Source organism: Anastrepha ludens, chromosome 3 (genome assembly GCF_028408465.1).
Source record: "Anastrepha ludens isolate Willacy chromosome 3, idAnaLude1.1, whole genome shotgun sequence".
NCBI classification, from domain to species: Eukaryota; Metazoa; Arthropoda; class Insecta; order Diptera; family Tephritidae; genus Anastrepha; species Anastrepha ludens.
Genome location: NC_071499.1, coordinates 98,157,197 through 98,173,042, shown reverse-complemented (window position 1 = coordinate 98,173,042; position 15,846 = coordinate 98,157,197). Strand labels below are relative to the sequence as shown.

The 15,846-nt window shown below is 35.7% G+C and overlaps 1 protein-coding gene across 2 annotated transcripts in view; it reads right to left on the bottom strand.

Moving 5' to 3' along the window:
* Nucleotides 1-15,846, bottom strand: part of LOC128858552 (dmX-like protein 2) — a 147,781-nt gene that overhangs the window by 96,050 nt on the left and 35,885 nt on the right. For both annotated transcript variants that reach the window (XM_054094932.1, XM_054094933.1), the window contains 2 exons: nucleotides 9,087-9,173; nucleotides 2,789-4,891 (listed from right to left, as the gene is read on the bottom strand). In XM_054094932.1, the coding sequence (XP_053950907.1) occupies nucleotides 2,789-4,891; nucleotides 9,087-9,173 (2,190 nt within the window). The remainder of the gene's footprint in view (nucleotides 1-2,788; nucleotides 4,892-9,086; nucleotides 9,174-15,846) is intronic.

Here is a 15,846-nt window from a genome sequence, read left to right as displayed (position 1 = left end):
GGCAGAGCACACTTAAATTCCAATCGGCAGGCATGCTTTCATCCGACCATATTTTGCATAGGAGCTGATGCATGCACCTTACCAGCTCCTCGCCGCCATGTTTGAATAGCTCAGCCGGCAGTCCGTCGGCGCCCGCGGCTTTGTTGTTCTTTAGCCGTGATATTGCTATTCTCACCTCGTCATGGTCGGGTAACGGAACGATAATTCCGTCGTCAACGATTGGGGTATCGGGATCTTCACTTTCTCTATGACATGCGCAGCTGTCACTGTTTAACAGGTTCGAGAAGTGTTCCCTCCATAATTTAAGATTGCTCTGTACGTCAGTCACCAGATCACCGTCTTTGTTCTTACAGGAAAACGCCCCGGTCTTAAAACCTTCTGTAAGCCGCCGAACTTTCTGGTAGAATTTTCGGGCGTTGTTCCTATTGGTCAGCATCTCAAGCTCCTCGCACTCACGTATTTCGGCCTCTCGTTTCTTCTGTCGGATAATACGTCTCTCTTCCTTTTTCAGCTCTCTGTAGCGATCCCACATGGCTCGCGTTGCGCCCGATCGCAGCGTGGCTCTATAGGCGGCATCTTTTCTTTCGGCGGCAGCATGACATTCCTCGTCGTACCAATTGTTTTTTCGGGCTCGCCGGAATCCGATTTCTTCTTCGGCGGCGGTACGTAGGGAACGAGAAATGTTGCTCTATTGCTCGCGCATGCCGGTGTGTTGGGCAGTGCTCTCCGAGAGCAGGAGTGAGAGTCGAGTGGCGAATCTTCTGGCTGTCTGTTGTGATTGCAGCTTTTCGATGTCGAACATTCTTTGCGTAGGTAGATGTATGTTTTTTGCTGCACAGAGGCGTGTGCGCAATTTGGCTGCAACAAGGTAATGATCCGAATCGATGTTGGCTCCTCGGATCGTACGTACATCTAATACACTAGAAGCGTGTGTTCCATCTATCACAACATGATCGATCTGGTTTCGCGTTTTTCGATCAGGGGACAGCCAGGTAGCTTGGTGTATCTTTTTATGCTGGAATCTGGTGCTACAGACTACCATGTTTCGGGCCCCGGCGAAGTCGATCAGCCTCTGTCCGTTACCGGATGTTTCGTTGTGCAGGCTGAATTTTCCGACTGTGGGACCAAAAATTCCCTCCTTGCCCACCCTGGCGTTGAAGTCGCCAAGCACGATTTTTATGTCGTGGCGGGGGCAGCGCTCATAGGAACGTTCCAAGCGCTCATAGAAAGAATCCTTGGTCGCATCGTCCTTCTCTTCCGTCGGAGCGTGGGCGCAAATTAGCGAGATGTTAAAAAATCGCGCTTTGATGCGGATTATTGCGAGACGCTCGTCCACCGGAGTGAACGACAGTACTTGGCGACGAAGTCTCTCTCCCACAACAAATCCGACACCGAATTTGCGCTCCTTTACATGGCAGCTGTAGTAGACGTCGCAAGGTCCTAGGTTTTTCTTACCTTGCCCCGTCCATCGCATCTCTTGGATGGCAGTGATGTCAGCCTTTACTCTCACGAGGACATCAACCAGCCGGGCAGAGGCACCTTCGCCATTAAGGGACCGGACATTCCAGGTGCATGCCCTCAAATCGTATTCCTTATTTCGTTTGCAGGGGTCGTCATCAGTGTTGGAAGTTCTCATCCGAGGCTTTGTTGCTGTTTTCATTGGGGGGGCTTTTTAAGTGGCGGGTCCCAAACCCAGCGCACAACCAGCTATGCTGGGATGCTTCGCCTTCTCACGTTAGCTCACTCCCGAACGGGTGTTCGGAAGCTAACCAGAGGATACGTGGGCTAATCCCGGACGTTGTGAGCTGCTTGAACCATATGTAGAAGAATCAAAGCAATAACCCTAGTAGACAAAAATTACTCACCACTTAATCTACATAACACACAACAGAAAAAAAAGCAATATGGCCGCAGAAACAACTTCATGGAAGACACATTCATATAATGAACGATGCGAATGTAGATAAGACATGCAGCTATACATGGTTGATAAAAGGCGGTTGTATCCTGAAACAGAAGGGTTCCTAATTGCGATTCAAGACCAAATGATCTTGACAAAAAACTACCAAAAGTATATTTAAAAGAGGATTATTTATGACAGATGTCGCAAATGCCAAATAAATACAGAAAATATAGACCACATTATTTCTGGATGTCGACTTTCGGTAGGAAGTGAATACACGGAAAGACGTAACAATGTGGCAAAAATACTACACCAAGAAATGGCGAATAATCTGCGCTTAAGTACAAATACTTCACCCTATTACGAATACAACCCCGAGAATATGTATATTGGAAAATGAGGTATACACGATATACTGGGACATCGCCATAAGAACAGAGAGAACAATTACCCACAATAGACCGGATATAACGCTAATAAAAAAACGAACAAAAACCACCATTTTCATTGAAATAAGCACACGCAGTGATACGAATATACACAGAAAATATACCGAAAAATTACAGAAATACAATGATTTAACAATAGAAGTGAAAAGAATCTGGAAACAAAATACAGTAAAAATCTAAGATAGTTCCCAAAAGTTTTGTCAATAACCTCAAATTTTTCAACATTAAAGTGGATATAGGTACATCACAAAACTCAAAAAGCTATTATTTTAACAACATGCAACATAACGCGCAAAAAAACAGTGCCAAAACGACTTGCATTCGTTAAATGCCGTCGTGTTTGGTGAAATGGACCTCGCCACGCGCGGTATGTGGGGGGTGAAAGTGGCGAGGGAATATAATAATAATAATAATTTTTTAAATATTTCATACTCACATTAAGCGTAACGTCGGAAATTTGCGTAGAACGTTCCATATCAACGTGGTCATAATTACAATAGTTGCAAAGATGCTTCAGTGCTTCAACCTCTTTTTCTAACCAGATATATAACTGATATCGCAATTGGCCACCATCTACTTCAAAACCAGTGGCTAAAGTTGAAAGTTCCTCCATTAAGATTTTTAAACATGCTACGAATTTTAGTTGCTGTGCCATGATATCTATTTTGATATCTTTTGCGACTTCTACCTGCACTTTCTCTGGAACTTTATCTAATTTAGGTATTCTGTTTTCAACTTGGTCTATGACTTCATCATCTTCTTCATTTTTTGTTTCGTCATCATCCCATTTTATTTCGAATACATCTTCCTTTTCTATTGACGAAACCGGACCACCCCAATCAAAACTTGCTGCTGAATCAACCACTGGTTCACTCCAGTCAATTATACCAGAAGTTATTTGGTCTTCTTTATGGACAATAGTGCAAGATTCTTCAAACATATTATTTGAATCCATAATTTTCATTGGTAACTTATTTAATACTTCAAGAGCTAAAGCCGGACAGCCTGCCTTGAAATGTGCATGGGCTGTTGTAAAGTAAAGTTGCCTCTCAATAGGTGTTATTGAATCTTCCAATTGAAGTTGTTTATCATTTGATTTAGATATTTGATTCTCGCCAGAATAACTAAATCCAGATAGTACAACATTTGCGCATTTCTTCTCTTGCGCAGATAAAGCTAAATTTTGTCGGACAAGTAAAGGATGTGTACGTAAATATATGTAGAAATTAAAAACATTAGGATTTGTTGCAGAGTTTTCTGTTTTTAACATGTCTTCTTCTTTAAATGCGGTATGATTTATACCAACTCCATTTAATAATAACGTGTGTAAACTTTCTTGATATTTCTTTAAAATCCAGTAAGTTATTGATCGAAGAAAGGGATCTGGATGAGCTTTACTGATATCAAAAGCACTATTTTCATCGCGAATTCCAAGAATGTGTTCGGTAAGTAAGCTACTATAAGTCGATTTACAAGAAATTTCAATGTCGCCTTCAAAGAGTCTTGCTATTACTAATGCCAGCTGAAAATCTTCTAATTTATTTATGCAAACTTCTATGGCATCATTTAGAGAATTCGCAAGTAGGAAAAATGCAACTGCATGCTCAAACCGCTGTTTTCCTAAAAGAACAAAAGCATTCTTTAACGCTGCTTTTCTCCAACGGTCTTCAGAAAAGTTATTGGAGAAAAATGCTGTCATTTTTTCATCTCGCTTAGATCTAAAAAGTCCCCATACAATTGACTTCTTTTTCATGGCTAAATAAAATATAGCCGCGTCTAATGGATCTTGTTTCATTTGGTATGCACTTTTTGCTAATTTTTCCACGCAGCAACGTAAAATATTTATATTTTTTAACCAATATCCTACACCGAGATCCTTTAGTGTTGACCATCTCAGATCTCCTTTTGAATAGGAAGGAATAAGATTCAAAAGCTCTTCTTCACTTTCAGAATGGAAAGCCCATACTATATTTGATGTTCCAATGCCTTGCTTTTGAAATTGTGCCCTTTGATTTAATGGAAGACATCGCAAAAGATAAGTAAAGTGCTTCATAGCGAGTAGAAATCGTAAGCCGCAATCATCTAAGGATTCTGATATTGCGTTGCCTGAAATGTCTTTACTGATATTTTTTCCATGGTCGGAAGCGAATTTCTCACTAAAATCATTGTTAAAGTTAGCTACAGTATCAGCTAGAGCCAACAGGTGCATCTGATCTAAAGATGATAGGCCAGGCAAATGTGTGTGGGTGAGAAGACGCGATAATAGCTGTCCTTGACGGGATCCAAAATGTGATATACTCAGCTTTTCTGGTATAGATAGTTTCCTTTCGAATTTGCAATGCTCGTCTTCGTTTTCAAGAAGATCATCTAAATTGTCCTCTGATTTGTTCAATTCGAATAGTTCATTATAGTCTTTATTATTTTCCAGAATATTAATTCCTTGACCTACTAATTCTTTATCAGCATTCAACAGCACCCAAAGAGGCAATGGAGGTATGGATGTAATTTCAGTATAATCGAGCATGAGCTCTTCTGGAACCTGCATTAATTAAAAAGTATTATTAATAAATTGTTGTAATGGCAATTTTAATAATAATAAGGAACGATATTTACAAGTGTTATGACAGAGAAATTAAAAACCTTAAAACCTATAAAACCTTGTAGAAAAAATGTCTGATAAAATTTCAAAGATTACACCGTGATACAAAATTTAACTATTTTTGTCACACATGAGGTACTGGATATACCGGAGAAACAAGAACTGATATTATTGTACAAATATCTGATAAAAACCTTACTCAGAAATAAGCCGTAATATTAAATTGCCTCAGTGACGCTGTCTTTTAAACTCCTCCTACCTTCTACCCTGTACGAATATGTCCCAATATTCCGATAGGTTCGCTGTTAATTCACAATACTCATAAAAATCTTCCATTACTAGAAATGCTGGGGAACGTTTACATGGCTTAATTACGACTGGTATATCTGCAATGCGAATAGTAATTCCGATACGGAAGAAAATTGTTGCATTCGAACAAAACGTTGCCAATGCAGTTATGTTTTCTCCAAAATATATATTTTTTAATAGATATACATATATGTATCTTTAAAGGCCATATTCGCTATACAAGCTACCAAATTTCCTTTCGCATTGCAATTAGAAAGCACAAGCAAATTTTTGTCGTCGGCAGATAATTGTTTGTCTGAATTAGTTATTGAAGATTCTGTTTAATTTGCCGAAATGCCAACGAAATGTGGTATTTAAGAAAAAGAATGAAGCGCTTTTAAGTGCACAGTTGCAACTCATTTCACAACTATGAATTCTTCGCTCTTCATAGCACTCGCAAGAGTTGTTGTAGGCCCAGAAAACTTGCTGTTTCGACAGGTTGCGCCTAGAGGGAGAGGGGTGTTATATTGAGTGGGTTTGATGGGGCATGCGAAAAACTGGTTAGCGTCGTGCGGGGTGCCCTCAAATGCCGGACATATGTTCGGTATATCGGGGTCAATTCTCAATAAGTAGTATTTTAACCTGTTACAATATCCCGAACGTACTTGTGCCAAGGATACGCGACTCTCTCATAGTAGCTGGAGCTCTTCATATGCTGTGGGTGGTGGTTGAACTCCGATTATGGCATTCGGGGGTCGGGAGTTTAAGAAGGTGGTAACAGTCTCCCGGTGAATGTCGTTTAATGTCTGTCTAAATACTGTCTGGTCCAGTAGATGTCTAGTTAGTTTAGTAGTGGTTAGTCTGGTCCAGTAGATGTCCTGGATCTCGTCGGCGTAGTTTAGTAGGTGTCTCCTGACATGCCTGGGAGTCGGCTCAGGCTTACTCAGGTGTCTGCATGGGTGAAATATACGGTAGCACCCTAGCAGAAACTGCGCTGCTTTAAAAGAAGCATCAGTGCCTCGTTGCGTATATGTTGTAGAGTGGACATCAGGAGGCAACCCTTCGCTGTCCGAATAGCAGTGTTTTGGCGAGTCTGAAGCTTTATCCACACTAGTTCCAGGCGGCCAGACAGGCGCAGGATGGTTTAGAACCGGCCGTCCAATTGCTTTAAATGTCGATAGCATAATTTCTTTGTCTTTGCCCCAAGTACTGCCGGCAAGCGATTTGAGGATCTTGTTGTGATTTTGGACTTTAGTGGCAATATCGGTTGAGAGCAGAGAAAGAGAGCAAACTGTCGAAGGTTACTCGCAAAATTTTGGGGTTGTTTACAGTCGGAATTGGTATGTCATGGATTTTGACCTTGAGTTGCAGTTTGACATCCTTTGTCAAGGTGGTAAAGAGGGTCGCCGTGGACTTTGTGGGGAAAAGTTGTAGATTTCTGCCAGTGAAAAAGCGAAAAAGATTGGTGAAGTAATCGGTCACTTTGGCGCACAGGCCATCAATGTCATTGTACGACACCATTATCTTGCAATCATCAGCATAGGAGGTCATGTAAATAGCTCCCTCTGGTGGCTGGGGGAGCTTCGATATACAGAAGTTGGAAAGCAAGGGTGCAAGGACACCACACTGCTTTATCTTCCCCCGGTTAGAGATTTGGTATCGAAGAATTACAGACGAGTCTCGACTACTCAGATAGTTAGCGGACTTGGTTGACCAGTTGCATACGATTGCTTGGTAGGCTTTTAGATTTGTGGGGGGCTGGACAAGCCCAAGCACTTAGTCAGTAGATTATTGAACCATTGTACATTGGTAGGCTTGAATGCCAAAGGTCGTGATGCACATTAAACTCACCTACAAACAATTGGTTTTCCCCTCAGGGTGATATCCTGGCGGGCTGCAGGAGACAGGGGGTATATATTTATATAAATTTCGCCTGACCTGATAGCTATACCTTGACACTCTAAGGTGCTGTCCCTGCGGTAGATGCCTTCGTCGATCAGACGATAGTGCACTGCGTGGTGGACTATGATTGCTAAGCCACCGCCATTGTCTCGCTCGCGATCTTTGTGCACGTTATAGCCATCTCTGCTTATCAGGCCAAATCTAGCGTACAGTATGGTTCCCTTTACCGTAGCTATTGGGATTCCGTGTCGGCTCACAAAGTCGATTATCTCTTCTATCTTGCTCGTAAATCCGTTAAAGTTAAATTGAAGAAGCTTGAAGCTCCTCGGGAAGACTGTCGTAACGCGGGGTGTGAGGGACGCGAGGGGTTGTCTGTATTGGACCTGCTGTGCGTTCCGCTGTGGTTGTCGTTACCTGATGGTCTTTGCTAGAGCAAGATTACGAGCTTTGGATTCCGATGTCATGAGAATGAGTAATATTCGTTTTCTAAAACTGGAGGATATTTACAGATTTACCAAAGAATCTGGAAAATTTTCACAGGACTAACTACCTCTGTCTCTGTCTCTATTCTTTCGTATCTCTTTCTCTGATACTTTTCTCCTTCTCCCATTGATTATCTACCCTTTTTCCAGAGCTCTAAATACAATGTGCTTTTTAGCGTGAGTGTTTTAGGAGCCACCAAATCTCTTGGTGCTCCTTGGCTCGACCAATTCAAATTTCAATTATAAGTTCAAAACTTGATGTTGTATCTACAGGACAGCCAACATATTAGCCATCTGACCGCCAGAAGATGCTTGACCTGATTGGTTTTGGTGTTATAAGGGGTATTCATTGCAAGATTTTAACAGCATCGCTAGAATTGTCCTCCGATCATTCTACGTCTATTATAACCATGGAAGGTAGTCCCTGCAGGAGAACAGCGGGTCATCAGCTCCCCAATCCTAATCTTATAAACTGATGAGACTATAGAAGATAGTTAAAAAGAAACGAGAGCCGATCGGTCTTGACAACAATATCGTTCTCCAAAATACAAAATATTTGTTGACTGAATGCACAGTTAAGTTGCGTTGCGCTCTTAAAAAAGAAAAGGAGAGGGATCTTCACGATTTTTTTTCTAATCTTACTACTACTGACCGAACAGATTATGCATTGTGGGAAGCAACCAAAAATATACATCGGCTTATACAGTACGAATCACCAATTCGACTAGGGAATAGTAACTGGGCATGTACGGATTCTGAAAAGGGGTGGGTATTTGCTGAACATCTGTAACCTGCCTTCACTCCCAATCAATCTTCTGCAACGACTTGTGTACCACTAGACATAATATGCACACAGTGGCTCTCAAATTCACCAGATGCGAATACGATGGATTATTCTCTTTGGGCCATTGTGGAGAATAAGGTCCGAACTAAAAGATTCGCCAGTCTCGAGACGCTCAAAAACACCATTGTGCGCGAATGGGCCAACATACCTGCAAGTCACATTCGAGCAGTTTGCGATTCGTTTCTTTCGTCTTAAGGCCATAGTCAAGGTATATTTTCACACATTTTTTACTTTAAATTGATTAAAAGTAATTTTCCCAACTGAATTTATGGCTGTTTTAATTGGTTACACTTCGAGTGCCGGACCCTGTACAAAGGCAGATAGGTTTTCCCCATCGAAAATTACAATCTTCCAGTATTATACCATCGATTTCATCGATTAGGCAATCAGAATGTTGGGTGTCACTTTTGCCGTATAACACTTCTAAAGTTTTTGATTAGTTGAGTATTGGTTTTGTCACCGCAAAATTAGTGTTTAATAAGTACACGAAAACTGCTTATTGCCCCACTGTCGTAACAAAGTATTTATAATAACAGATAACTTTTTTTATGCAAGAACTAACACAATGATTTTTAAACATTCCATTAAATACGCATTTATAATAGAATACACGAAATACCTGTGTTGTTGAACCTCGGTGTTCATTTGATACATTTGTATCTCCGACGTAACTGATGGATAGAGTTCGAGATCTGGACCATGCTCTCTGCAATAAAACAATTTTTATAAATTTTCAATTACACAAAAACTGAAACGTATTTTAAAACTATGTTTAAGTGAAAAATGATGTTCTACAACAATTATATTATAGATATATGTATATAATTAGCGTTTACACCCCTCGTCTAGTTGTTTGGCCGGGCTCCTCCTCCTAGTTGTGATGCGCGTCATGATGGCAGATGGTTTTTTATGAGGAGCTTCTTCATAGCGGATATACACCAGAAAATATGCCATTCCCATGGCAGCCGGTTCTACGTTACCGGAATGACTCGGGTTTTTCCCGACCAAGGGCTGCCGCCCCAGTAAACTAGCCCTGTCTAGTGTACCGTATTCCACCCCCGATCTTTCGTCACAGGAGCAATCCATTGCTGCATGTTTGCTCCAAATACTTCTCTTCAGGACTGGCGTCAAAACCAACCCCGGACCAGAAGTATTTTACTGCTCCATCTGCCACAAACAGCTCCACCCGAACTCCACCCCCGGCACGTCAAACTGCCGCCACCAACAACACCTCAACGGTAAGGAGCCCCCACGCGCAACACAACTCCCTCACTGACCCACAACCCTCCTGCTCCTACCCCAGTGCAGGGACAAACCAGCAGCTCTTGGTCCCCCGTACAGTCTGCTCCGTGTGTCAGACCGTAGTTCCTCGGAACTTGACAACTGTCCAATGCAATTCTTGCAGTGACTGGTGCTATTTTCGGAGGTGCTCCGGCCTGCACACCACCAGGGAGTCGACACGCGACTTCGTTGCCCCCTGTTGCAGATCTCTCCACATGCAACCGCCCCCAGTGACGCGGCCGCCAGTCAACGTCAGGCCACAACAAATTTTGCGGAACGCACAGCAGGACCAACGTAGACAACATCACGCATCCCTCACCCCCGAGATACGACCATACTCCCGCGAAGCTTCAAGCTATTACTATCTTATTATTTATGCTGCCCACAGACGGAAAGCAAATCGAAACAATTGGTTGAAACTTATTTGGATTGAACTAATGGATTTGTCAACGAGTTTAGTTTTATGCTGTTTGTTGCAGAGTGAACATGGAATGCGAAAAAAATGATTATCTTGTATGGTATTTATTTGTGCTTAAAAATAAGGAAACATTTTCACAATGATGGTTGGCTTTTGAACAAATCTTTAAGTTCCTCAATAAATTTATCTATTATTTATCTATTTATTAGAAATATAATTATATATATACAGTTCGTCAAGAATATCTTTGCATAGTAAAGAAAAATTTAAAAGTTTATCTTTGATCGAGAATTCCAACAGCAAATAAAAAAGCAAACAAAAAATTTATACACACATTCCATTACTGTACTTGATGCTTAGTGATTGTCTTCAGTGCTACAAGTGATCTCAGATTTGAATAAAAAAATTCCAGGAAAACGAGTTTCAAAATATATATATTATTCAATTAGTCTATTTCAATCACTACAAAGGCAAATCGGCAAGAGAAATCGCCGATATGTTCTCCCGCAAACCGTGCTGAAAATGAAGGAAGACTCGAGTTGAAAGGACCTACAGGCAGACGAAAAAACGAGACGCAGCGAATTGATCGCTAAATTATAAAAACTATTTATAATAGCGCGCAAAGCAGCTCTTCAAGTGGAAAAAGACTACGGATTAAGAGTTTCTCATGAAGCTGTTCGAAAAGTGTTTCAAAAACACAAATATTCTTCAAGAGTGGTTAGGAAATAACCCCTGTTATCAGCACAAAACGTTGATAAAAGATTGCGATTTGTCACCGAGCACATATCACTTCCCGCAGAGTACTGGGATGACGTTATTTTCTCAGATGAGACAAAAATGATGCTTACTACCATGATGGACCCCAGAGAGTTTAGCGTAAGCCTTCCACAGCACTACAAAACAAAAATATTATCAGTAGTATGTATATTCCGGACTATAAGACAATATCAAAAATGTTAAAATTTTAACATTTTTATCATTTTAACTCAAAAATTTAACATTTTTACCATTTAACTCATTTTTTTAACTTACAGTTACTCAAAATTTTAACATTTTTTAACATTTAACTCATTTTTTTAGCTTATATTATCTCACAAAATAAACGTTTAAATTTTGATGTGGGTCGAAGAGTCCAACCCTAAATTATTGTTACTCGTAGTTAATATTTTTAAGATATTAAAGATATCTATTTTTGATGTACTAGTAATCAATATTTAGGTTGGTACAGTTAAAATTTTGTGTTGGGTCGATGTCTATTAAGTGAAAAAATGTTAAAATATTGATTACAAAATATTTAAAGTAATCTATTCAAAAAAAAAAACAAAAAAGGATACATTTATTTTTTAAAGTACCTTTCAAAAAAAACGACGAACTCCTCAAAACAAGAGTCTTTGAGTCAGATTTGAACTTGCAACAAAATTATTGTTATAATTCCAACTGCTTAACCAACTCATCTAAACATCATATTCTGAACTAATGTAATTACAGCTGAGTAGTATGCAAAGCAAGCAATGCTGATCTTATCAACATTGCTCACAATCTATAAATAGAATAAGCATAAGCACAAACCAAAAAAAAATGAAATACTGTTGAATACGAGTCACAAACTGCAAGATAAGCATAATATTTGATAAGCTTTTATACATCAACACATGTTTCGACAGAGTCGAAACCGTTTGACTTTGTCAAACATGGTTACAAGTGCAGTATGTATTTAGCGTTAGAAGAGGGTGGACGCAAAATAATTGAAACTTCAAATTTGAACTCTTTGAAGTTCAAATTTATAAAATTTACCCAATATTGGTTCATAACTTAAATCTCTTATTAAATATGTTATTGGATTAGATGGATAAATTTTACTAATATAAAATATTTCTCGAGTCCAATTATTTTTATATTTGTTTTCAAATTGTTTTTTATGTGATTGAATTCTTACTTTTTCTCCAATTTTAAAAACTGGTTTTTCTAAATTGTTTCTATTAATTTTAAAACAATTATCAAAAATTAATTGTTCATTTTTTTCATTTACTTCACATGGTTTCATACCAATAGTTCTATGTACATCTTTGTAATTATATTCATATAATATTTTATCAATTACATCAATCCAATTAGTATTTTTCTGAATTTCAAATCGTATTTTTAGTTTTTCATTAATGGTTCTATTAAATCTTTCTACAATTGATGATTTCTTTTCACTAAATGTTTGATACATGTTAATATTGTATTTATCTAAAACTTCTTGGAAATGTTTATTTAAAAATTCTTTACCAGAATCTGTATGAAGTAATTTTGGTGCACAACCTGCTTTTTTAATAATATTTAAAAATGCTTCAGAAGTTGTTTTTCCATCTTTCTTTTTTAATGGTTCTATATAAGCAAATTTAGAAAATGTATCAATTACATTAAGCATATATTTGTATCCTCTATTAATTCTAACATTAACTGTTGTCATAATTAGTAAATCTGCTGCCCATAGTTCATTTATGCCTTTAGTAATAATTTTTCTTCTTTCAAAATTTTTTCTTACTGGTTTATGCAACTCTTTTGCTATTTTAAAATCATTATTTTTAGTATCAATAAATTCATCTTTATCCATTTCAAAAATATTTAAAATTTATTTTAATTAAATAACAATGATATCAGATAAAGTTTTAAAAGAATATATTAAAACACAAAAAGACTTAAAAAATAAACTTCAACAATTTAATTTAAACAAAGTAATAAAACAAGAAAAAATTAATGAAGATCTTCAAGCAATTATTCAACCATTAAATCAATCAGTTATTAATGTTCACAATTTAAATGATAGCTTTAAAAATTTAATAGTAGATTTAAATCAATCATATAAAAAAACAATAGATGGACATTCACAAAGTGAATATGTTTCAACGGAGTCGAAACCGTTTGACAATAATATGAATTTACAAACTAATGAATTTAACGAAAAGCAACTATCACCAATTAGAAAAACAAACAGACAAAAATTAGTTGAAAGTACACCAACAACTAGCACATGTTCACGAAGCGAACAGTTAACTCCATCAACATCAAAAGACGCTCTTTTGCGTAGTGCAAATGAAACGTTATCTACACCAGTACAATTTATTTCAGAAAAAATTGGAAATATGGCAATGAAATATTTAAATTTAAATAATTCTGATATGAAATTATGTGACAATATTTTTGGTCTAAGATCTGAAGATGGAAAAGATTTATGGATTGGTAATACTGAAGTAAAAATTAGTAATAATGATATTATTTTAAGTAATAAAACTTATAATGGAACAAAAGGGTTATGGGAATTAATAACTTTAAAAGAACCATCAACAGCTGTAACAAATAATGATTTACAAAATTATGAAGAAATTATATTATCAACATATGCTTACATGCAAAATAATGACAAAAGTTCTAAACGTATTAAATCTAGCGTTGGAAATAAATATATGAATTTTATTAGACCAATATTGATTAAAAATAAAATTATAAAAGAAAAAGTAGGATCTGGTTTAAATTCAAAAAATAATCTTTCAAAATCATTACAAAATTTTAAAATTAAAACTAGTTTACCTACTGAATATGTTCGTTTTGCGAATCGTTCACAATGTGAACGTGTTTATTGGAATGATATTAATGAATTAAAAGATAGATTAAATTTGTTGTTAGGAGAGTATAATGCAGGAAATGATAGTCCAGAAATACATAATGAAATTATGAATATTATTGAGGAACTAAGAGAAGAAAATATGTTGACTCTCTCCGAAGGAAACGTATTAACTGTTTAATTAAATTACATATAAATTTAAATAAATTAAAAAATTTTTTTTCTAATAAATGGGAATTGATAAGTTTGGACAAAAATCTTTTTCAGAAATAAATTCATCTAATGAATATTCTCTTAATAGAATAATATCACTAGAAAATGAAGTTGAAGAAATTCGTTCAAATAGTGATCAAATGAGAGAGATTATTAGTAAATTAATGGAATTAAATCAACTACTTCAAAAAGAAGTTGAAAAACAAGAAAAAGATAATGTGGTAGCTTTTGGTGTTGTATATAAAGAAATAGAACAATTAGAAAATAATTTAAATCAAGATATTATTAACATAACTAAACAAGTAGATTTTATAGAAACAAATACTGAAAATTTTAAAAACAGTTTAGAAAAACAATTGGATAGTTATTCGGAAAAACAAATTTTAATTGATAATTATCTTAAAGATTTAGTTTTACAAAATAAAGACAATATTAATCAAAATAATATTACTAAACAAAATGATGAAACTAATAATAAGATTGATAAAAGTATTCAAGTAGATGAATATATAAAACAATTAAATATTCAAGAAAGTGAAACAGATATTCAAGAAAGTAAACTACAAATTGAAACAAATATAATTCAAAAATAATTTAAAAAATTCATACATATATAAATGATAAACAAAAATAATAAATCAAAATAAAAATTCAAATATTCAACATCGTTGAAATATGTTCACATCATATTTCATTTGAAATTAAAAAAAAAAACTTAATCTAATATAATTAATAATTTAATGTATAGTAAATAGGAGGGGTTCGTTTTAGTTACCTACATTTCCTATTTCATAATGTCCCCAGGGTAATTTGTAAGTCTTATTTAACTTATCGTTATCATTATTATTCAACTTTTTATTGAAATAAAACTTATCATCATAGGGTGACAATCCTATTTTATTCTCTTCTGTAGTATATAGTTTATTATCATATGATCTAATATTATGAACAGTTTCATTTTTATTTTTTAAATTAATTAAACAATTCTTATAATCTTCAATTGTTAACTTTTTAATATTATTTTTCTTTATTCCTTTACAAACTTTTTTATCACAAACATCGGTCTTAAATGCATACATTTTACTTCTAAGTCCACAAAATTCTCTAATTGGTATTCCATTATATTCATCTTTAAATTTTCCTGGTACTTTTTTATTAATATTAGATTTTAAATCTTCAATTGGAAAATTATCTATATAATCACTGGTATCATAATTATCTAGATCATCTTTCATTTCAGAATAAATATCAAAATCATCATCAATATGTTTACCTTCAAAATAAAGAATAAATGAATCAGTATCTGTTCCTAATAATTTCATTCTATTACCATATTTAGTTTTAAGTTGTACATACATTTTAAACATTAATAATTTTGATAAATCTAAAATATTTTGACCTCCAAAGATAGGTTTATTTAATTTAATATTTGTATTTTTACCAAACACTACACACATATTATGATCTATTATTTTTCTTGATTGATATGTATTTCTACTTATTAGTTTTCTCATAATTTTTTCAGTTTTAACTATTCTAACATTAAGTCTATTTCTAACATTTTCCATTTGCTTACCATATACACTATTATTCATAAGTTTGAAAAAATCTTTTTCAAAATCGTTTTTAGCTTCTTTTCTAAGTGTTGTATTTTTTTCAATATAATTTTTTAACCATGCTTCTTGTCTACATTTAATACCTCTATGAATTTTAGTTAAAATTACACCATTATTTAAATATTCTTTTAATAATCTTATATCAATTATATAATTTTTCTTTGGTAACAACGTACACATTAATTTTTTAATTTTATCATTTGGTTTACTACCAATCCCTTTATTAATTAAGTCTGTTTGATTT